This window comes from Macadamia integrifolia, chromosome 7 (assembly GCF_013358625.1).
Source record: "Macadamia integrifolia cultivar HAES 741 chromosome 7, SCU_Mint_v3, whole genome shotgun sequence".
Taxonomy (NCBI): Eukaryota; Viridiplantae; Streptophyta; class Magnoliopsida; order Proteales; family Proteaceae; genus Macadamia; species Macadamia integrifolia.
The window spans coordinates 31,915,349-31,939,728 of NC_056563.1; the positions used below are offsets into that span (position 1 = coordinate 31,915,349).

General features: G+C 35.8%; 1 protein-coding gene across 3 annotated transcripts in view; it reads left to right on the top strand.

The window, feature by feature from the left end:
• Positions 1 to 24,380, top strand: part of LOC122085034 (phototropin-2-like) — a 36,990-nt gene that overhangs the window by 7,488 nt on the left and 5,122 nt on the right. For all 3 annotated transcript variants that reach the window (XR_006141992.1, XM_042653469.1, XM_042653470.1), the window contains exons 9-19: positions 8 to 57; positions 170 to 274; positions 1,639 to 1,698; positions 3,132 to 3,221; positions 4,167 to 4,243; positions 6,474 to 6,558; positions 9,272 to 9,352; positions 11,365 to 11,468; positions 13,557 to 13,606; positions 15,313 to 15,419; positions 20,102 to 20,230. Coding sequence is in view for 2 of the 3 variants with exons in the window: in XM_042653469.1 (XP_042509403.1) it covers positions 8 to 57; positions 170 to 274; positions 1,639 to 1,698; positions 3,132 to 3,221; positions 4,167 to 4,243; positions 6,474 to 6,558; positions 9,272 to 9,352; positions 11,365 to 11,468; positions 13,557 to 13,606; positions 15,313 to 15,419; positions 20,102 to 20,230 (938 nt within the window). In the remaining variant the exon portion in view is untranslated. The remainder of the gene's footprint in view (positions 1 to 7; positions 58 to 169; positions 275 to 1,638; positions 1,699 to 3,131; positions 3,222 to 4,166; positions 4,244 to 6,473; positions 6,559 to 9,271; positions 9,353 to 11,364; positions 11,469 to 13,556; positions 13,607 to 15,312; positions 15,420 to 20,101; positions 20,231 to 24,380) is intronic.

Below are 24,380 nucleotides of genomic sequence, written 5' to 3' on the forward strand. Positions count from 1 at the left end.
TTTGCAGGGAAAAAATTTTGGAATTTATTCCACCTGCAACCTATGCGTGATCAAAATGTAACTATTAGATCTTTGTTCTAGATTCTTGTCTTATTCCAAGATTATGACTGCCACACTTATTATGCAACTTTTCTTTATACTTTATTGATTTCTATAGAATTTTTATTAGGGTGAACTTCAATACTTCATCGGCGTGCAATTAGATGGAAGTGATCATGTTGAACCCCTTCGAAATCGCCTTTCGGAGAAGACAGAACTGAAAAGTGCTAAGTTGGTATGAATTTTTGTTTTTCTCATCCAACTACGGCCCCCACCAAACCCCCCCCCCCCCAAAAAAAAAAAAAAAAAAAAAAAAATGTAAGAAAGGAACTTTTATTCATTTTGACGACTGTAAAGCTGTAAACAGACAAGGCGGTTAGCATCTCTTCCACTTCCATATGAAGCAAAAGGGAAAGGGGTTGGTTTTTGATGTTCATGGTCCACCTTTGGATTTCTTTCAAAGTAGTGATAATTCACAAGTATTCATCAATGCCTTTGACATCATCAAAGGTTTTCTTTTATTATGTCCCCTCCTAATCCCCCAGCAAATGGCAAATGGGACCAGCTTCCAGACAGTGGTCTCACTCAATGCACATGGATTTTTAGGTGTTCCACACAAGTCCACACCTGTCCCAAGCATAAAACTTACAATTCCAAACTGTACATGCCACATGACATTGGATAAATAGTTGACTCATATTTTTTTATTCTTTCTCCTCTCACATTCTGCCTACAACAACAACAGCCATAACGTTATCCCAACTTAATGGGGTCGGCTACATGGATCCGATATGGTCTTAAGATAGTAGTAGGCATAAGAATAAAAATAACATTGTAAAGAATAGATCTCTTTCATTCCAGATTATGTTAACCCTTCCATTATATCCTGGTTTGCCACAGTTTGAGTCATATATATTTAATTTGGAGCACCCTGCTAAAGGTCACATCTTTATAATACCTATCGTTTTTTTTTTCTTCCTAGGTTTCCCAGGAAATGAAGAAAGGTGTTAACATTTTACCTTCAGGCTTGACTTGCTATTTTCACATACTCCCACCTGCTGAAAATTCTTTAGGAGAACATCAAATTTACATAATCCTAGTACCATATAAAGATGAGATCGAACTCCAGGTTTCAGAGGGTAGATAAGTAGATTAGTTTAAGTTTCTGTATTTAGTCTCATCGTATAAGTTTAATATATTGAAACTTCAAATATTTGCAGTGTCTTTACTTCTACATTTTTTTTTTTTTTACAACTTGCAATATTTGATTTGTTTTATTTAATGGAACATTATTTGTATATTCCCCAAAAATATGAAATGGTCAGTAAGACGGCCAATAATACAACCCGTAACCCTAGTGTAAATTGATGTCCATGGCACATGTCAGTACTATATAGAGTTGACATGGTAACCTAAGCTAGAGGACTCTGAGTGCTGTTGATGACATCAATGGGAGCAATAGAAAATTGTCAAAAAGATTTGACTTAGTTTTCTTTTATGGTCATTTGCCCACGAAATCATAGAAGTTCAGCCTAAATGGCATTAACTGTGCTCTAAAATTTCGTCACATCACTCTGGCTTTTGTTTTTCTCTTTCCAGGTAAAAGGGACTGCAGAAAATGTTAATGAAGCTGTTCGAGAGCTCCCAGATGCCAACTTGGTAAGGTACACTGTTGCCACTGTGATGTGTTTGTATGACTACAGAGAGATAGTTTATCTCATTATCATTGTTTAAGAACCTCCGTTATGCTCATGTTGTAGCCTTGTATGTGTTTGGACTTTCCATAATCAATATTTTATGGTTCGATTTTTTAAAATATTTCACACAATGAACTTGTGCCAATAACAAGATGAAGATGATGCTGGTTAAGCCTGTGCGTAACAAGATGAAAGATGATGCCAGTTAAGCTACCAGTATGTAATCTTCCCTTCTCATGGTTGAAACTGAAAAATAATCTCAGGTACTTTCTTTTGTGTGCATGTGCACAAATTTGTATGCATCTGACATAAAGAAGAAAAAGATACCATACCATTGTCAGTTTCTGTATATAGAAGTATAGAAGTATAGAACTACTTGTGAACTGAAGAGAAGGAATTCTCAGGGTCATATCTGTATAGAACTACTTGTGAACTGAAGAGAAGATGTTCTCAGGGTCATATCTGATTTTGAACTGAGAAGTTTAGGAGATTTTATGGAGAGGGAAAAGCAAATTCTAAATTCAAATTAGTCCTATCACTTCCTAGATATACTTTCCCAAACTTGATACAAATCCATGTTCCTAAAGGTATAAACTAAAGATTTTTGAAATCCTTGGGGGATCGATGAAAGCTGTGAGGACGTTTATTAAACAAGTTACTGGGCTGTCCAGCTTTAGGCTTGACAAAGTCCAAGTGTGGCCCAGTGGAGGACAAGTTTAGGCCCATGATAGTTGTCATGGCGTCTAGGCAACCCTAGGCTGGAGGAGGGAAAAAAATCAACGCGACATCAACAAGGCGCTGCCTTAACAATCTTGGGCCCAAGTTTTGATCCATTTCAAAGCCTAATAGAAGGCTCAAACAGGCAGGTGAAGCTGGAATAGTGCTAAAAAAAGTGCTGATCTAGTTTCTTTTCATGGTGCTTGTGCTCTTATCATTGTTGTAGTCATTTATCATGAACTAGAATTAATTTCTTACACTTAAAACCATTTAAACCTTGTGTATGTAGTTTGTTAGGTGCACATCTAATACTCAAAACCTTACATTTAGATAGAGGTCAATACATTAGTTACATTTGGGATCTGAAGGTTTTGACATTGATGGCACTAAGCCCTAGTGAGCTAAAACTTATTTCTAGAAGGGTTTCGATATCTCTTAGTTATCTTGTCTTTGAAATTATAGAGTTCTCTCTGGTGCTGGTCCTTCTTCATTTTTCTATGCTGCCATTTGTTATTTGCTTTCATTAAGTTATCAAATCTTCTCCCTCCCCCAAAAGAAATATGTTACTTAAAAATCTAAGTTGTAAAATCATTGATGCCTCTCCTTGTTGTTGGCAATTATTGTCCCCTATCCTGTTTTGTAGCTGATTTTACTTTTACTATTGTGTAATTTTTTCAGAGACCAGAAGATCTGTGGGCAATCCATTCTCAACCTGTCTTTCCAAGGCCTCACAAAAAGAACAGTCCTTCTTGGGTAGCAATACAGATGGTAAGTGTTTGTGAAAACGTTGCATTGTTTCTGCATACTGATCCATACTCAGTGTCTTCTTGTATGTATGTGCTTTCATGATAAATCTGCTTTTGATCATGTAAAGAGTGCTGTATGTCAAGTTTGTGTGTATCTTGTGTAAGTCGGTTGTCTATTGAAATTTAAATTCTTTTGCTTCACATTTGTTTTGAGAGTTAATGCTGGTCCTCAGATTAATCTTTCACATGAAAAAAAAAAAATGATGAGAATTTATCTGATCTTGGATTGATACTTCTTGACATTGTGGTTTATTTATTTTTTAATTGATTTTTGTTGTAACACATTTGTTCTTGACATGCTATTTTCTAATACCTTGCTCAATCACAACAACAACAACATTGGGTTGATACAAACTTCCTTTTTTTGATCTTCCTGCTGAGAGTTAAGAACTCAAATTCAAATTGACCCGGTTAGGGTTAAAATTGCCTGCTTAAGGTTAATTTTTGGAATAGTCATTTAAACACCCATTGCCCTCGGATCCCCCTTACCACTAATTTACCAGTATAACATGAGGTTGGTTAGATTGTCATTTGTCAGTGTCATCTATCTTTTTCAATGCTTAATCAACTTCTCAATTTAGTGAGGGTGGTTTAGCTACAATTTTTTATCTTTTCACATGGAATAATTTATGCTCAGAAATTCAGTAGACATATAATAACAAAATTCAAATGTTCTTCATTTTTTCCATGTTTAGATATTTTCTTTCTGCCTTGATGACTATTTCTCCAAGTTTAGTTCAACTATAACTTGTTTTTAGTTGAATTTTAAATTTCATGTTCATTATTAGGCTGTGCATCTTTTGGATTTTTTTTTTTTAATATATATAAATGATAACTTGTATCTTTGGCATGTTAAATACCTATTCTCTACTGAAAACTTAGTTTTTGGATTCTCTTGGTTTGGTAGATCATTTCACGTGGTGAAAAAATTGGGCTGAAGCATTTCAAGCCCATAAGACCTTTGGGTTGCGGTGACACTGGCAGGTAGTGTTATTTTTTTGTTGACTATCTACTTCAGAAAGATGGCTCGCATATCATCAACCTTATCATGATTAATTTTGTTCAAAGTTCCTGGCCACATTTATGTCACTTGTTTTGAAGTTGTTCTTTTCTATTTCTGCAGATTTGAAGTATATCGTTGTTGCTATGATTTACTTTCCACTGCATATTCTAATGAAGAATAAAATTCTTCTGTTGATATTTGGGTGGGTTGGTTCTTAGAAGGTCCGGGATTTTTCCTCCATAGACCTTAGAATCCAACTCATACACTTTGCACAAGCCCTAGTCTGATTGTTAGACCTTCTAGTGTATGTCTAGTTCTCAAAAGAGGGAGGAAAAAAAATATTCTTTTAAAAACGATCAAAAAAATTCTCTTTTTCCTTTTGGAAACTTGAGCCCACTAATCTAATAATAAGGATTCAATGAGTACCTGTTAAGATAAGTTGATTGAATTGCAGACTGCAGAGAGATGTGGGCACTAGACCTCAATTGAAACAAAAGATTGAAAAAGGCCAAAACACTGTTCATGCGGTTACTGTTCACGAGGTACTGTTCATGTTGACACTACAGTGGAGCCCAATATCGACAGCTGGCTTGGATGAGATGCTGCTAATAGTTTTTAGGACATTATATATTAGTTTCTATTTTCTTATATAGTTTTGGTGTCTTGGATAGCAAGCTACAAGGAGTGGACGGTTGTTAGAAGATTTATTTCCTTTTAGTTTTGTTTCTTTTTTTTGTAAAACAGTATGTTGTTTTTCCTTTTTGGTTAGGTAGACTAATACAAGCAAACTTAGTTACTTGTTTAGGAGTTTCTATTTTCTTAAGTTTCCTAATTGCTTAATTTTCTATTTTAATACTTCCCTTTGTGAGGCTCCATACTTGGGCCTATATAATGTAATCGACCCTTAGATGATTGGCAATGATTAGATGAATGAAAAGCTTGGTTTTTTAGCCATGGTTGTTGGGAGATACAGTGAGGTGAGAGACCTATGAGTGTGTGAGAGGCCCAGGGAAGAGTGAGAGGCTCAACCCAATTTATCCCCCTTCTTCTCTATTTTCTGTTTATTTTTCTGATTTGTTTCTTGCATCTAAAATTTATTGATCTTGTTTAAGATCCTGCATGGGTTAGGTTTGTCAGTTTCTGGTCGTGAGGTTTCAATTTGCTACGTAAATGAGCAAATACTTATCAAACTCGGGAACTTTCAATTCTTTATTGCGTGAGATTACCATTTAGTTGATCAACTATACCCTGACGCAAGCACTAAAGCTTCCATATAAAATCTAATGATACACATCAATAGTTCAATACAATACTAACTTTCTAACTAGGAACTTCAAGACTTCCATCAGATAGATGGTAAAGAAGATGCTGCTAAGATCAGTACCAAACTACCAATACGTAATGATCCTAACTATGCAGTAATTTCCATATTATGCATAATAATATCTTCTTGAGAGGGCTTAACGAACCTATTTTTTCCCCCTTACTCTCCTCTTTTGCAGCTTATTTGCTTTCATGTTTTATTTATCTGAACCCAAGGTAGTTATTCACTCAAACAGCTTTTCTGTCAGTTGTGGACCTTTTGCCAATATCTTCTTGACCCCCCGTCCATCTTGTAGTGTAGGATCGAGGGTATAAGATTTTCTGGATTACAGGTTCAAATCATTGAGTGCATTTACATTAGATCTGAGCACTGATCAGGAAATATGTTATATAGGTTGCTAAAGTGCAACATGTACTGTTTATACCTCATTCTAGTCAAATGTGCTCTAAACAATTTTCATTTTCTCAAAATAAATATATTCATGTATTTGTCATAGATTTTGGCATATCCATACATATTTACAGAGTTTTCCCAATTTGACTTACCAGTATCCCAATAATACTGATGCTCTAATGCTTTCCTTGAAGTATAACCAATGAAGTAATGCATTTGATTTAAATTTTCTGAATTTGTTTTGGGATCCCGTTGTTCAAAAGTAGTGTGGTTGGATGTCCACTTCATTTCTTTAAAATTTTCCCCATTAGACACCCATTATCAATGCTTCTATTTTCTTTATAATCGTAGATTTTTCCACAGCAGGTGCCATCTTGGGCAATGTATTATAGATTAGAAAGTTACCTGAATCGTCCAAGAGTACATGCAATGTTGTTCAAATTCACAGAATTTCATCTTTGGTATCTGATTAGACTATTGGGGTTATTTTGCAGTGTTCATTTGGTGGAATTGAATGGAACGGGTGAATTGTATGCTATGAAGGCTATGGACAAATCTATGATGATGAGCCGTAACAAGGTACGAATATTGTCAGGATATGAATTGTACATTTTTTGCAGGAGATATTTAACATCGTTTTGTACTGCAACTTCATTTTTCTTGAGCTTCAGTTAATGTATGATGTTTCTTAGCTATGCTATTAATGCTGCTTGTTGTGGTCATGTACTTTCCTTGAGCCATGTGGATATAAGTTATGATATTAATGAGGTTGATGTAGCAAAGCTTGAATGGTCAGATCTATTTTTCTACCATGTGGACATTGATCTGACCATTCCAGCCATATAATAGATGGGTGATCCTTTGGATCAGCCACATTTCAGGGGATCACCCACATTTCAGGTTTATAGGTCCAACTCAATCAATGGCCCACTTTATTGGATTTCCCCCCTTGTATTGTCAGCTGTCCGATTCTATTTTAAAATATTTACATATGGTGACAGGAGTATGTGTTTACAAAGTTTGGCTGCCAACTAAACAGCCTTGTGGTCTGATGTCTGAAATATATTTCTCTAAGCTGGGTGGTCCTCCCCGAGAAAGGGATCCATATTCCTGCTATATTGGGTATCTTCAAGAATATTTAGATATGCCATAGGCTAGTCACTGCCACTATCCTCTGCTGGGTTTTACGTGTGGAGTGTCTCTGAGGTCCTAAAACTCTTCACTGGATACGAATTATGATAATGCGATGAGGTGCTTCCTTGGAAACAGGAGATAATGGTGCCTCATTTAAAGAGTGTTTATTTTTCATGGTACCCTCCTGTACATGGTATTTCATATGGGCGAGACAAAACAATTGGTTCGAATGAAATTATTTCCTTCCAATCTTCTTAATGCAAAGTGGATCTTGAACCTGGGAAAGAGCAACATGATCAATTATATAGGGACAAACAAAATCAATAACGGAAAGCTTTTATCTTTATTTTTTTATTTTCCTTACATAGAAAAGAAAAATTTAAGAAGGATATGACTTGGCATCCCTCTATCAACAAAATGACCAACCACACTTGCCAGGCATCTCACCAAGCTGCAATGTTGTCACAGCATGCAATATTGTCTCTCACAGCAAAAGGGAAAAACCAATTTCTTTGTACTAGTCCATCATTGGGGTAGGGTTCCCGTACTCTGATTTATAACTTAAATGCTATTAACTTAAAAACTAAGAATAAACTATAGGGCCGGAAACTAAATCAAATCTTCAGCCAAAGAATATTCCAGCAAGATATTCCAAGCAATATATTCCAAGATCCGTGCATGATCTTCCAGGAGGGACCCACCATATATTTTTATATAATAAACCATATAAGCCATACACAGGCTGAGCTAACCCTGGCTTGAACCAGGACCAGAAATTGGTTAAAAGGTGAACCAAGATCAACCACAGGCTCTTCCTCTTTCTACCATGATCTGCATCACTTATTGAAGGTGGTGATCAGGGTGCATCAAGTTACCACCACGAAATTTCCACTACTGCCTGTCTGCCATTGGCCTCATTAACACAGCATCAAAACCCCACCTTTGGACTGATTTTCTGTACTTCCTGTTTTCAGGCCCTTCATGAAAGTTCTCTCACCAGCCATTAAACTCATATCTGCCCTTCACAGGACCCTTATTTCACCTCAACCCTCATTTCCCTCTTACTTTTACACTTTCTCTATTCCTAGACAGCATGCATTCTCTCTCGTGTTCCATCTTAGCCAACTCCAATTTTAGGTCGCTTAGAGCCTGTTCCACTTATTCAGGATTGCCTTTAATTGTGGAGCACCGGTTCTACATCAGATTTGGATGTCCCATGTCTCCTCTACATTAGTACTCTGCTCACAAATGGACCACCTTAGGATCCAAGGCATGGGTTACTCAATGAGGAAGCACATGACTTCTCTGATTACTAGGGGATTAGTTAAATTTCACAATAGTAGTACAACCTTCTGCAAGTGGTGAGCAATGACATGCGTAGTCTTGGTCTTGTCCCAAGTTTGACCTTGGATAGAGTCTATTAGAGGACAAGGATCCATGTAGCCAACCCATTTAACTGAGCTTCTCCTGACTTGTTGGGCTTTGCTCCTTTCCTCTTACTCTCATCTTTTATCTTTTCATTTCTTCCTTCCCCCAATTCTGTTTGGACTTTTTTCTTTTTTTTTTTGTTTTTTGATTTTTGTGTTGTATTGTTTTTGTTTTGTTTTGTTTTTTTTTTTATGGATCCATGTAGCCAACCCCATTAAGTTGGGATAAGACTGAGTTTGTTATTTTATTGTTAGTACAACCTTCTGCAAGTATACAAGTCTGGGGTCTTAAATAGCATCATTCATAAAGGCCTATACGGAGTCAATAATGGGATTAATGTTTCATAAACAATGTTAATTGATGTTTCTGAGTAGTTTTAATCTTAAATTATCTATATTCTTATGATCAATCTATCTTCCTTGATATGTATTTCACTACAACTGTTCTTGTTAAAAATGGAGGAGGATAAGAAGACAAAAGAATAAGAGAAAAACGTAAGGCGAACAAAGGGAAAGCCAGATAATCCATTGTGAATAAGAAATAAGAAAAAATTGAAAAACCAGTAATCTAGTTATCTGGACTATAATCTCCACTTTCAGGTGAGATGAATAAATCCCATTTTAGAGATGGGCATACCATATTACCATGCATGCACGCATATCTATATGGTTTCTTTATGTCAGTAGATTTGGTTTTGCAGCGTTCATCATATTGTCACAATTTATTGCAGGTTCATCGAGCATGCATTGAAAGGGAAATTGTTTCACTACTGGATCATCCTTTTCTTCCGACATTATACACTTCTTTTCAGGTCTAGCCATTTTCTTACCCTGTTTAATTTATGTGTGCTGTAACTACGGAGAATAATGTGCTTACTGTCCTACTTGATATGATTTTAACTTGAGGCTTATATTTGTAGACTGTGAAAGCATAGGTAAGCGGCACCTCATGTATTACAAAAAAACAGAATTGAATTTGGTGTAGAGTTGTGGAAAATTATTACCACAGATTGTTCTATTTTACTCACATAACTCAGCTCGGCTAATAAGCCTTTTCCCAACTAAATGGGGTTGGCTACACAAATTCTATTCCTCCATAAAACTCTTTTTGTATGAAAATTCGGAACATATGCTACCATATAGATTTTATTCTTCTTCCCCATCTTTGTCACTGTCATCTTGCTAATGATGAAACCATATCTAGGCTTACAAGACTGTTAACCAGCCACATTTCCTTCGTGATAGTTTCGTGGGAGATCATACATAAGAAGTTCATCATATTGGGAAATCCACACCTTCTAACCTAGCCTAGTAGCCTGGAACTGACTATGGTCAACCCTGGGTTGCCTTCTAAATTGTGTCTAATGATGAATATATGTGTTTCTCAATGCAATTAATGGCGCTCCCATACATAGCTTTGGAGCCCGAATCAGACTGACTGGTTGAAATCAGATTGGATTTTTTTTTTCAATATACGAAAATTGCAACTTTAATTTTCCTTTATCTCGTAGTCTTTTAAAAGATCCTTTTGGCATAATTCTTAACTGTCCAACATGATCGAAGTTTCTTCATTTCCTCAAACCTTTTGTATTTCAAGTCTGTGATCATCAGTCTGACATACTTTTCGCCTAGACACCGTGACAACTATGCTCAATTTACAGTGTAATCATTGCCTTAGTTCAACCTAGCTTGCTACTTCTATTGCTTTCATTTGTTCTGTTCTAAAGTTTCCTCTTCATAGTGACTTTTGAGCCCTGATTTTGGCATCAATTTCCAGTATTGATTTTGAATCCTAGCACTTAAGGAGTTCTTCTGTCGCATTTCTTACAGTGAGATTTTCTACCTCCAATTTTTTCTCGCCATTTGCTTCATCAGCTATTTCTTTCCAGACAAGATTAGGACTTAAGCATGTTATTGGATCACAGGGAACCTGTGTTCTTGTCTTTTCTGTTAAGTTGTTACAACCATAGTTTTCATGGCGCCAAGGCAAAGGCCAAAGCATTCTGATGCCTAAGCGACGCCAAGGCGCCCCAGCATATTCCAGGTACGTTTCCATGTTCCAGTTATGTTTTCCATTTTGATGGGTATGTTTCCTTTTTCTGGGTCTGGGAACCTTGATACATGAGGGCTGGTCACCTTTGGCATCAAGGTTTGCCTTACTGGTAGGTAACACATTGACAACTATAGTTGCAGCTTCATATTTTTCTCATCTTCAACGGGTCATGTGGATAGAAATGACCTGAGATTGAGTCACATAAGCTTGTGTTAGAGCTGGTGATGTGGGGACATTCATGAGCTGTCATGTTTCAGAACATAGTAACAGTTATTTTTGACATTCTTGACTGAATGATAACCGTTTGGTTGGTCTTTCTGGCTACCAATGGCCTGGGATATAGACATCGATTAGACGATAATCCAAATTTTCTGATCCAAGCCCTGGCTTCCTGTTTGGCTGATGAACCAAAGCAAGCTTTTTGATGGGAGTCAGCCATTAGGTTACCGTGGGCACATCATTTTTATGAATATTCAAAATGTGTATCTCCCGTAGATATTAGAGGATGATGAATTTTTAAAATCAAAATCTCATGGATATTGATTCCCCCCCTCCCTTTTTTAAATTTAATGAGGTATAACTGGTCTTGGAAGGTTGAAATTCTGTGATTTTTATATTGTTTAATTTATGCTTCATTTGAGTTCTTGTTTCTAACCCTGATTTGCTTAGCAATGTGGTTGAGTATTTACTGTAGCCCTATATTCATTCTGGGAGAATTTTCTCTTTATCAATGAAAGTGTACCAACTGCCAGTGCTTCTTGTATTCCTCAGACTGATACACATGTTTGCTTGATTACGGACTTTTGCCCTGGTGGGGAGTTATTTGCCTTACTTGACAAGCAGCCATTGAAGATATTTAAAGAAGAATCTGCGAGGTATCCTCGTTGCATATCAACATTATATTTGAGATTCAATTCCATTTGTATGCTACAAATCTATCTAGTTGTCACTGGTTGATTTCCTATTTGTTGTTAAATTTCATGATTAAATCAAATTATGTGGAATTTTGTGTTGGCTAATAGGCCTAAATAACTTGTTAATCGTTTATGCATTGTTGGAAAATTCACATGCTTTCTTTCCCCACTAGATGCTTTCGCCCTTGGGTAGGGGAACTTTTTATTCATCTAAACTAGAGAATTTTTCCTTTACTCATCAACTTATTTGGTCTAATTTCATCAGATTGATTTCATTTGGACTAGGAACATAAATATGAAATTGTAATATTGAATGAAAAAAAAGAAGAAGCTCAACTCAGCCTTATCCCAATTATATGGGGCAGCTACATGGATCCTTTTTCTCCAATCAACCCTATTCAAAGTAATACTTGTTACCAGTCCTAAGCTATGCGTGCCTTCCCTCATCACTTCTCTTTGACTTTAGACCTATCCCCTGCTTTTTTAGCTCCTTCAATCTAAATCAAATCAGCCCTCCATATTGGAGCATTCAAAGGTGTCCATTGCACATGTCTGTGCCACCTCAAACGACTTTCTCGTAACTTATCATGTATATGAATTTGAAGCTACTCTTAAATTAGCTCTAAAATTTGTCCAATTATTATTATTTTTTTTTTCTAGTTTTAGCACTCATCCATCTCAACATCCTCATTTCAGTTACACTAAGTTTATTGATACATTGTTTCGTCATTGCCTGACATTCAACTCCATCCATCATTTTTGGTCGTATAACTGTACTATGAAAATTTCCTTTGAGTTTTAAAAGAATACATTGATCACAAAATATTCCGGACGTACTCCTCCACTCATCGGATTCATCCACCCTTTTTTTTTGTTCAACATAATCCTCAATATATCCTTTATTTATAAATAAACCTAGGTACCTAAAATTTTCACTTTGCAGTATCTCCTTATCATCAATTTTCACCACCTCATTTTCAGTCCTATTGTTACTAAAGTTACACTTACACACCATATACTTTATTTTTGTTCTATTTATTTTATAACCTTTTGATTCCAAAGTTGATCTCCATAATTACAACTTTTCATTTATTCCTGCTTTTGTTTCATGCACCAAAACAATATCATTGGCAAAAAGCATACACCCAAGGGATCTAATCTTGAATGTCTCTAGTCAACTCCCTAAATTAACTCTCTAGAGACTCTATCATAAGCTTTTATATGTCAATGAAGACTATATGAAGATCTTGCTTTTTCTATGTCAATATAGACTATATGAAGATCCTCTTACATTCTCTAAATCTTTTGATTAGTCTACCGAGTAACTTCTGTGGTTGATCTACTTGACATAAAGATAAATCGATTATCCAATTTATTAGATTCTGGTCTTAGGTGGGTTTCAATTACTCTCTCCCATAATTTCATAGTATGACTCATTAGTCTTATTCTCTATAGTTATTACAGATTTGAATGTCACCCTTTTTTTTATAAAATGGAACCACAATGCTTCTTGATTCATGTGGCATTTTTTTTGTGCTCACAATCTTATTAAACAGTTTGTTATCCAAGTTATTCCACAGATTCCTAAGCTCTTTCCCACCTCTATTGGAAAACCATCTGGACCTATGTTTTCTTTAAAGCTTCATTTACTTCAAACACCTTAGTTTTTCATCTATATCTAAGCATGAAGGTTATTGCAACATTCTAAAACATCATTACTTATATTTTTTTCATTTAGGAAGTTGTAGAAATAGTTTTTCCATCTCTCTTTAATATCCTTAATACATAATAATACTTTATCATCTTCACTATTAATGCATCTGATACTTTCTCTCATATTGAACAGAAGCTGCAACTAAATTAGTTTGGCATGTTTTATGTTATTACACTATTTGTTGTAGAATTATAAATATTTTAATATATGCTTATTATTATTATTATTATTATTTTACTCCAAGGTGTGGGGTTTTTTTCTTCGTAAACAGATTCTTAAAAGTTATTTCTTGTATTTGTATACTGACATTAACTTGAATGATGTTACTTCTCCAGGTTCTATGCCGCAGAAGTAGTAGTTGGATTAGAATATCTTCATTGTTTAGGTACTCTTCTCACTTAGGGACTTGCTGTGTGTTAGTTTAATCAGAAGTCTATTTACGTTACTTGTGTTTAGTTGCTTCCGTTTAATCCTGGACATTAACTGTAGCTTAAACATAAGAGGTGCTTTTCCGATAATGCATGTCTGCCATATAATACGGAAGGAGGATAAAAATACGACCTTTGATGGAAGTGCTTGGAGTTGTAAAAAGGTTATAACATAAAATCCATATTTGGAAATCCAATTATAAAGAGTTTAATGGCTGAACTGCTACTAACATCCAGAGAGTGTAGTGGTCTTCTTTGGTCAATCATGTTATTGTGTATGTTTTTGCAAGGCCTTGCGCTGTATAAAAGGCTCTTTTTTTAAATCATAAACATTTGACTTAACCAAAAAAAAAATATATATATATATATATTCCACCATTTTATAATGTTCTATATATGTAGGGAAAATCTTCTTGTCACCAAGGTTGACCAAAAAAAATCGTATCCTTATCTTTTTTCCCTCTCAGTATAACACATTTTTTTAGTGACAGAAATCCTGTCATTTCACATACCTATTTGCAAAATGTAAAAATGTTTATAATGACATAATAATAAATCACTTTTAAGTTATTTTCAAAACTCTACATTAAATAACCTTTGGGAAATAAACATAGCAGGGTTTTTCTATCAAAGGAAGGTTACAACTTCTCACTTCACCATTTCTTTTAGGATTTCGATTTTTTGTACATGCTTGTATATATCCTGTTAATTACTGTATATACAGCATGCTATTTAGTTTGGCACCTTAACAAAAAATTAGTTCTTCATTTGTTAATTTAATCTCTTGTCCACGTAATTACCAAAAAGAACAACTTTTCATCCTGATGTCTAATTATTTCAAATGAAGTTTCAGTATGGCTTATGCCAACTTTATTTAAAGAAGGATTTCTATGGGAAAAATGATATAGCTGATTGGCGACAGGAATAGATTATAGAAATTAATGGGAGAGGTACAATATGAGAAACCGAAGTTTCTAGGGAGGTGGGAATGCAATCAGACAAAGAACAGTGGATGTTTAGGCTTCCTCCAATGCCTCACCTAGACACCCTGACAATTGTGTTTGCTGGTTACTCTAGTTGAGGCATATTTCTGCAGTTTTCTTGATCCTAAATCCTAAATCCTAACTTGGAGCTTTGGCATTGGGAGTGCATCGGAGAGGGAGAGGTCTCCCTACAAACCCCCACTTCCAGGGAGAAAACAATGCAACACAACCAACCTCCTTGAAACTGACTCAACCAAATGAAAAACAACATAACAGCCCCACATCTGGCATGGACATTAACGATCATATAAAGTGGAAAGACCATAGAAAACAAGGTGGGAGGAAATGGACCAGCTGCTTCCCCTTTGAACCCTGGACAGTATGTTGCTTGGAGATATTTTTACTGAGAGAGAAAAGGGTTTTAATAAAGTGATGGGTTTCTTTAATGGGAACAGCTAGTGAGTTTATAACTTCTAAGTGGAGGCTGAGTGAAAACTTACTGTAGTATAATGGCTTGTTTCACCAAAAACATGGTTGTTATTTCTTGGATGAAGTTATGCATGGCTAATATGATTTTGCAAGCTTCACCTGAGTCTAATAACTTATACGTTCCATGCTCAAGATATTAATTTAATAATTTGTTATATTAACTCCTTTTTCTTTGTTTCTGCTCAATACAGGAATTATTTATCGGGACCTAAAGCCTGAAAACCTGTTACTCCAAAAGGATGGGCATATTGTATTGACTGACTTTGATTTATCATTTTTGACATCTTGTCAACCCGAAGTATGTTGTCCCATTATCATTTTAAAATTTTATATACTTTATTAGACAGACATGCACTGATGCACTATATGGAGTATTCCTGGTTTATGTTTCCTATTATAGGTTATTTGTACTTCTAATTCTAGGATACTTTTCGGTAAATCTCATATATATTTTTTGGTAGAAGGTAAGTCTCCTGTATTATTTTATGTTTGATTCCTCTTTTGATAGGAAAACCCTGCTATACGAAGAGTGTTAAGTCGAAGAGTGTTAAGTTATATGGTTGTAATATACCGCAGGGGTATTATTGTCAGTCCCCTGTGTAGTCTTTAGTTTTTAGTTGCGGTAGTGTATAGTTTAGTTCTATTGTATTTCTAGCTAGTATAGTCGGTGTGTTAGTGAGCTCCTATGAATTCTCTACTTCAGCGATGACTGCAGAGTCCTTGCTGTTTTGTTATTGATTGACACACACACACACACACCTCTCTTCTCTCTTGTTCTATGTTGTTATTACTGGTTATCCTTTCTCTGGTATTGTTTCAAAGAGCACTTGGTCATGGCCACAACCAAGTAACTTGGTTACAAAGTAGTAGGGAGATCCTTGCATGGTGCTAATTGAACCACCAGAGTTCCAAAGGGGAACTCATGAGCTTAGAGTGCTTTGGAAAGTGTATTTGAAGCACTAGTGTTGGATAATGGGTTTACTCCATGAGGGGCTTCTTGTTGGTTTTGATGCAGATACACACCCGTGGAGCGATCCATGCCCATATGGGTCTCCAGACATAGATGAACCAGATTCATAGTGGTTTTGGGTCTAGTAGGATTTTAGGAATTTACCTTATTTAGGATGATTGACTTTGATTTTATTTATTCACTTTATTTTAGCAAGTTAGGTTCACGTAGGATTTAGAGAGCTTGTTTCCTTTTTATAATTTGTTTCCTTGCTTAGGGTAGTTTCTTATTTCAGTTGAGTTTCTATTTGTATGTCTTTTATTTTTCCTAAAAACTTGGTTGTAACCGATAGACAAAATCAGAGTTGAAGAATGAATTAAGAATTGGTTTGAATGTGTGCCTGCATGGCCTGGCAGCCTTTGGCAGTGTGCTTCCTTCCACTCCCTCTTCTCTTGTGCGATTCCCCTCTCTCCCCTGCAACTCTAAGTTTTCTTAGGGATTTCTTCCCTACCCTTACCGGCCCTCCATCAACTTGGTATTAGAGCTGAAGGATCCCATCCCATCCTTCCCCATTAATTCTTCTCTTTCCCCTTGCCATTCCTCTTTCATGTTTAGCAAAGGCAGATTTGCTCTACCACACACAAAAAAAAGAAAAAAGAAAAAAAAGAGGATCCTACGTGAACCTAAATTGCAAAAATAAAGTGAAGAAAATAATATCAAAGACAATCTTCCTAAATAAGGTAAATTACTAAAATCCTACTAGACCCAAAACCAATATGGATCTGGTTCATCTCTGTCCGGAACCCTAGATGGGTATGGATCCCCCCACGGGTGGTGCGTATTTGTATCAAGTTTGTTTCAATTTGTAGTGTGTGATGATTCCATACTGCAATAATATGTTGTGTGAGTTGGTCCACATTGGTTGGATTCCAGTATTCCAATTACAATTCCGATTCCAATTCCGATTCCTTGAACCATGGCTAATAATTTTGGTAGTAATTTAGTCCTTTGGATTTAATTTGGTTTTCTTGAAGTCTTGAGTCATGGTGGATGTAATTGGATCTCCTAAAATTTGGGTTTTCTAATGCATGCCAAATGCTTGGAAACCCTAGGATTCTCGCAGTGGGATGTTTTATTCCTTTCTTTCTTACTTGTTCCATCTTTGAATACCTTATTCATTTTATCATTCTGTTCTTGTGGTTTACTTAGTGATTTTCAATGCAATTTTCTTTCCAGCACTGAATCTTTGAGTCCCTTTTGTTAAACACTTCCTTGTGAAACTCACCTCCTTCCGTTTGAGAGTAGACCTCACCACTGGCTACGTTATCCGTTATGAGTTTTGTATTAAACTTCAACCATATCTTATAACCTCTTGACCTCACATAATTAAAATTTTCTTGCTTCTTTGTTGATCTTTGTCGGTAATAATTTGGTGGGTTTTTTTTTGGTGAATGAATAATTCTTAACATGAGGAAAAGAGGGGTGGGGGGAGGGAGGAATATACAGCCCCGAAGGGAAAAATAAAAAAGGGCTAGAGAAGCCCCCCAAAGGCAGCAGAGCAAGCTAGAAATGGAAGCTAAGACAAACGAAAAAGCAGGAGACCAAACTGTTACATCAACGGGGTGGGGGTGGGTCAAGGGAAAGGATGGTAGTGGAGGGAAAACCCCATGACACCCTAGTTAGCAATTCGGATTCGGGAATTATTCGGAAGAATTTTTTGGTTGGTTAGTTTATGAGTTTGGTCAAAAAAGCGGTCAAAAAAGTGGGAAAAATAAAATCCGAATTTGGGAATTATTCTTTTACTAAGACAAAAGTTGGGCGAAAAATTCAGATATTATTTTGTAATTTATTGTATCTGTTTTATATTATCAAACAATTAATTAAATTTTTTTTTTGGTAGATAAAACAATTAACTTTCACTATCACATTTATATGACTGCTGCACTTTCAAATTTGAATATCAGAACATAAATCATTTCATATGAACAAACAAATAAACCACATAAATAGTTGCATTACAAAGTATTTTGGGTGTCCCTGCTGAAGATCTTAGCCAGCAAAATCATTTTACATGTGATCAATGTAAATTGTAGGCTGATGATAAAAGGAAAAACATTACAATTTGCATCAAGATAATGTATTGACTGATCAATCAAAAATTTTCAATTGGAATTTCTTTTGTCAATTGGTGTAAGTTGGTAATTTTTTTTCTTATCCTTATCCTCAGGCTTGAACAAATTGAAATTTAGGTTAAGTGTTTATGAGTAAACATATGCAGTAGAAAAAAAAATCTCATTTAGCTCTTTCATGGCTACTCTCTTGATAAAATCATTCAGGTAAGGCTTCAGATTAATAACTTTTAAAAACTGATACACTCTTAAAAGGATCAATCCAACAATCACTGTAAATCATTGAATCTGAGAAAGAAGAGTAGGAAATCCAAATTTCTCTATTTTAAAGTTCCTAATCTCTGCCATTCTTTCTCAGATGCAAGGATTGGAGATAGCAGGTTAGAGTAAATAAAAAATAAAGCATCCATAACTAGTTCCTAATCCGTATTCTGTAAACACCCAAAATAAAAGATAGAAAAATGATTTCTATCTTGATTTACTTTTAATGGCCATTGAAGAAGACAATGAAACTCTACTGATTGTGAAAGCCCTAATGAGTACTATCCCACTAACCATTTCTCTCACCAACTCAATCCCTTATCCTGATTTCTTTCAAAATAGTGGGAAATGGGAAAACCAAATTCAGATCAATACTCAAATTTTATAGAGAGGAACTGAGCTAGAGATCAAAAGGATGAGAAGTGATCAAAAATCGAGATTCGAGATCGCCTGAAAATACCTCATTTTTATTCTATAAATTAAGAAGATAAATAGGCAACGCAAACCACTGAAGCACACTAATTTTTATTCTATTATCTCTATACTTCAAAATCCCATAATAGAAGAAAGGGGGTGATGAGCAATGAAGCTAAAGAGAGCAGATAACGATGTGATTTGTTTGTTTGAATCGGGGGAGATCTGTTTTCTTGTCTGGTTCGAGACGTTCGAAGACTGAAGGGCGTGGGCTTTTGGTTTTGCAGCGATGGAGGGCCTCTCTCTCTCGGGCTCTCAGTGTCTCAGACTTTCAGAGTTGAATGCCTGCAGAGGTGGTCGGAGTTGCACCTCCAGAGGTGTTGCATCGGTGGCTGTAACCCTCGGCTCTCCACCTCTTAGTTTCTCTTTCCTCAGTTGGGAACTTGGAACTTGGAGATCAAATTTTGGACCCTTTACTCTATTACGGTATTACCGATTAAACCTAAAGGTCAAAAAAAAAAAAAAAAAAATAGGGTTTTAAAACTGGGTTTTCAAGGTAACCAAATAATTCGTAATTAGTTCGATTCGGCAGAATTATTCGCATTTATAAAAAATATCCATAAAATCCATGATTTTTTTTCCAATTTTTTATTTTCTGTTCGGATTTGGACAGAATAGCTCGTATAATCTGGCATAATTCTGTTCAGCCGAATCATTTGATAGTTCGGAGAATTAAATAACAGAGCATGACACAACAATAAGCTTATTCCTTTGGGAGTCCCTAACAGGCTGGTGAGGGAGAACATGGAGCTTGGAGCTGATGTCAGAAAAGATAGCTTTCCAAATCATTTTAAAGAACGAGAGTTGGAGGTTCATCTACAAAGATTCCGCTCCATCCAACTGTGGTTTATAATAATTTGGTATTTGATCATACATCAATTGTGTTTGAGATTAGCTACACTTCGGTTTAGATGTCGAATAAAAATATTAAGCATCTCTTCTCAACATTCAAATTGTGAACAGCCTTTTTATCTTATTAACTATCATCTCCTTGAATCACATATTACTCTTTGCATCCATCCTTTCCTTCCATTCTTCTGTTTGAACATCTGAATGTGTACGGAGATTTGAGCCTTAGTAGATTTTCCTTGATGAGCCTCTAGCAGAGGCTAGAAATAGGAATTGATGCTTGTGTGTGGTTTTACAAAATTTTATTATTTGTGGCAGGTTATACAGACTCCTAAGCCTACGAAGAGAAGATCTAGGAGATCTAGGAGTCAGCCACCTCCAACATTTGTTGCAGAACCTGTTACGCTGTCAAATTCATTTGTTGGAACTGAAGAGTATATTGCTCCGGTATGACAAAACTTTCTTTCACTCTGAATGTTCGCAGAAACTATGTTTCTTGTTTAACCTGTATGTCCAGTTAGAAACTTATAAATACATATTTCAGTTTCTATGAGGTTCTTGAAGAAACACCTAAGAGAATCCAGAAGCAATTCTTGTTTGTTCATTACATGTTTGTTCGTCCCATGCTGGTACTACATTACTGTTTCAAAATGGCAAAACTATTAAAAAAAAATGAGAAGTAAATACATGACAATACATCTGAGCCTGACTTATTGTATTATAGAATATAGATCATATTTCAGTTTAAGGTTATGAGAACTTTGCCTTACTTTGTGTTTAAATCCAAATAAATTGGAAAAAGTTACTAATTGAACACTGTTAAGCAGTGTAGCGTGGGGTTCATATTATGTCCTTATTGTTGCGTGGGTTTAGTTGTAATTATACTAGACTGTCCATAGTTGTAATGAACCCTTTATTTAGGTATAATAAATATGTGACCAAGGCTCATTCTAGGTCATTCTGAATCCCACCATGAGCTCTATGGTTCCCTTCTTTTCTCTCATTGTACTCTTTCTCTTCTTTCTCCTTGCTCATGTAGGGTCTGATTCCTGGTTTCTACATTGTCACATGGTATCAGTCCTTATTTTTCCTTCTCTGTTTTGTTATCTCTTAGTGATTTCCCTTTGTGGTTTGCAGCAACCTATGCTTCCATATCTATTCTATGGAACCCTAGTTGGTAACTACATGAAAATAAACTAGGGTCTCTTCCATAAATGTTGCCTGTTTGTTTCTCTCGCATAAATCACTGTGGGGCGTGGAAGATGAGTCTACATCAAAGTTATGAAGCACACGAAGCATATTCCATTAAATTTCTGATGGTTATTGCTGTCCATATACCCCCCTTTTTTTTCTAGGGTTTTGGACAGATTGAGATTCCCTATAACTGGGGAATCTGTCCATCAGATTTTTGCAAGCTTCTAGGGCTATCAAGGACCCTCCACCAAGGACTTTCCTAGAGTTTTCCTTTAAACAGAACGGTAAATCAGTGGGTGACTATTATAGTGCGCACTCAAGGGCATGTAGGAGGAGCTTAATCTCACCAGCCTTTGTCTACTAACCTCAAATTCCTAAAATTTCAGTATGTAGAGTTTCTTGTCACTAAATATTTATTCGGGTTAGATACTGACTTGCTTTCAATCAAAAGCCAGATTCTTGTAGGAGAGAAGATACCTTCTATGAGGCATTTTATCATATTCAACCCATTGTGCCTTGTCTCCCTCCCTCAACAAATCTGAGCCATCCTCTTCCAAGGATTTTTCAGCTTTGTTTCAAATAGTGGTGGTTGTGGCTGTGGTGCTGGTTTTCTTACTAGAGGTCAAGGTTCAGGGAAGGTCGAGGTTGTGGTGGTGGTGGTGGTAGAAGCGGAGGACAACAACTTAACCAAGGTGTACGTCAGTGTACTTCTTGTGGAAAAATTAATCATATTATTGATACATGTTATCCGAAGCATAGTAAACCCAAGTGGACTCAGCGGATGTCTGCTAATACTATTACATCTGATCAAATGTTTATAGCAGTGTCACCTTCCGACTCCAATCTTGCTTATACATCTAGAGATAGTCAGTTTATGTAATGCCCCAACCCCATTAACCTTGTACAATATTGTCCTCTTTGGCCTATAGGCCTCAAGGCTTTAAAACGCGTTGTGCCATGTTAAGGAGACGAGAGGTTATTAACTAGCCCAACCTAGTAATCTCTCCCTAGGCGATGTGAGACTAAAATTTGCACACCATTACCAATCTCCCAAACCCCCTTGTACTTGCCGTATTCTTGGGTCGTCTCAATTTGTCTCTCCATTATGAGATGAACTAAATTAATTACTTTAATGTTTTCAGCAAATTGAAACTTCTGCCATCTACATCCACTGCTACAGTTTCTCATTTAGCTGATCCTTCGTTTCCATCCTCTACCTCATCAAACTCCTTGCATAGGGATTCTTCTTCCTCCACTTACTTTCTAGTTGCTCTTCGAAAAGGTATTCGAACTTGTACTCTAAAGTCTGATATTGCTTATCCGGTATCTAAGTTTGTTATTATCTCTCTCACCTTCCTTTTTTACATCGCAACTTTGTTTTGTCCTTGTGTGCCGAACAAGCAAGGCTCACGGTATCGGGTTTCGACCTCTGGGGAGGCTGAAATTTCGGTGGAAATCTGGGAAATTTCAAGAGTACCAGGGAATTTTTCCCGGTATGATGGAAACTTAGGTTTCGGCCCTTAAATAGTGTTTTTTTTGTCTATTTTTTGTGTACAACCTATTTTAAACATTTCTAACACATTCACATCATTAGTTTCATTAAAAAAAAAACACATAAAGTCTTGCGTGGTAAACCAAAGGTTCGATAATCATTATGCTGACTTGTTGGCTTAAATTTTGAACTTCACTACATAATGACTATATATAGTCTACATTCTACATTAAAACATGAGACATAATCCAAATGATCCAAAATAGATAAAAATATTTTATCATCAACAGTTATCTATCAACACTTAACAGTAGTGACTCAATTACTCAACACTCGAAAGTAGTGACTTAATTCCAAGTAGAGTGTCTAGGCGGTTCCATCCAAGTAGTGATTCACTACCCTCAAGGCACGCATGTTATCGTTTCTAACATTATTTAGTAAGCTATTTATACTTTGTATCATAAAAAATCAACATTAAGCCACATCAAGTCATTAAAATCAACATTTAGCTACATCAAATCATAAAAAATCAACATTAAGTTAATCAACATTTAGAGAAATGCTTTTGTTCTATAATAAGTTTCACTGGTCAAATGATTTTTATTTTTATATGATACTTTTTGTATTAGGTATAACATAAAACCAGCTTTCTAACAAGTCTAAGATTACTTAAATCTGAGTTGTAATGACATAGTTATGCCCCGGTCAAACTTTTTTTAAAATGCGCTAATGTTGTTAAAATCGCCTGAATGAAAATAATGTTAGGGATATCAAAACAAAGGATTATTTTACCGGACTTTTGGTTTTTAGCAATGTTTTAACATTATAGGATTTATAAAATTTTCATAACTGAGAAAAACCCTAGCATTTAAAAGTTGAAAATCGCCCCTATAACTAAAATTCAGTTTTTGTTCTTGGACTGGGGGTTTGACTTTTTATCGTTTAGGAGTTTGATTTTTAAACTATTTTTATTGGATTCAAATAGGGGGATTTTCTTATTTATGAATAATAACATTTACTTAAATGATATTTGGCATAAATAAGTGCCCAAAAATGAAAATCTCTACTGTTTCCCCAAGTTTCCCACAATTGGGAGAAAAAATACACAAAAGAAGGTCGAAATTTCCCATGTTTCAAACAGGTATTTTTTAAAATCCCCTAAAGTTTCGTTTCGACATGGGTCGATACTTGCGAAGCATGCTAAATTTCGCATGCTTCGCTCAAGTTCTTGAACCATGCTAACAAGTACCAAGAAGTATTGTTGCATCCTGGTGGGAAGAATGTTATGGATGTAGAGATGGATGCCTTGTTGACTCGTCAAGCTTGGTCTTGACTAACTTACCCCCAGAAAAGGAGCTTGTGAGGTGTTGTTGGGTTAACACTGTTAAATGTATTCTTGATGGATCTGTTGGGAGGTTGAAAGCTCACTTGGTTACTAAAGGTTACACAAACTTATGGAGTAGACTACTTTGAGACCTTTTACCTAGTGGCTCATCTTAACTTTGTTCGTGTACTTATGTACTTGGTTGTTAATCTTAACTGGCTTCTGTTTCAGCTTACTATCAAAAATGCTTTTTTCTATGGTGATCTTGAGGAAGTGTATATGGACCAACCTCCTGGGTATGTTGTTCAAGGGGAGAATGCATAAAAGGTTTTTCATCTTCATAAGGCGATTTATGGGTTCAAACAGTCCTCTCGTGCTTGGTTTCATAAATTTAGTAAGGTTATTGGTGGTTATAGGCTCACATGGTGCTTCTTTGGTTGTATCTGCTTGTCATCATGGTTCCAATGTGGTTAGTTTGTTATTCTTTGTTGTGTATGTTACTATGTTGATGATTGTATTATCTGTATTAATGACCTTTTTGGGATTGAAGATGTCAAGGTGTATTTACATCAACATTTTTCAGATGA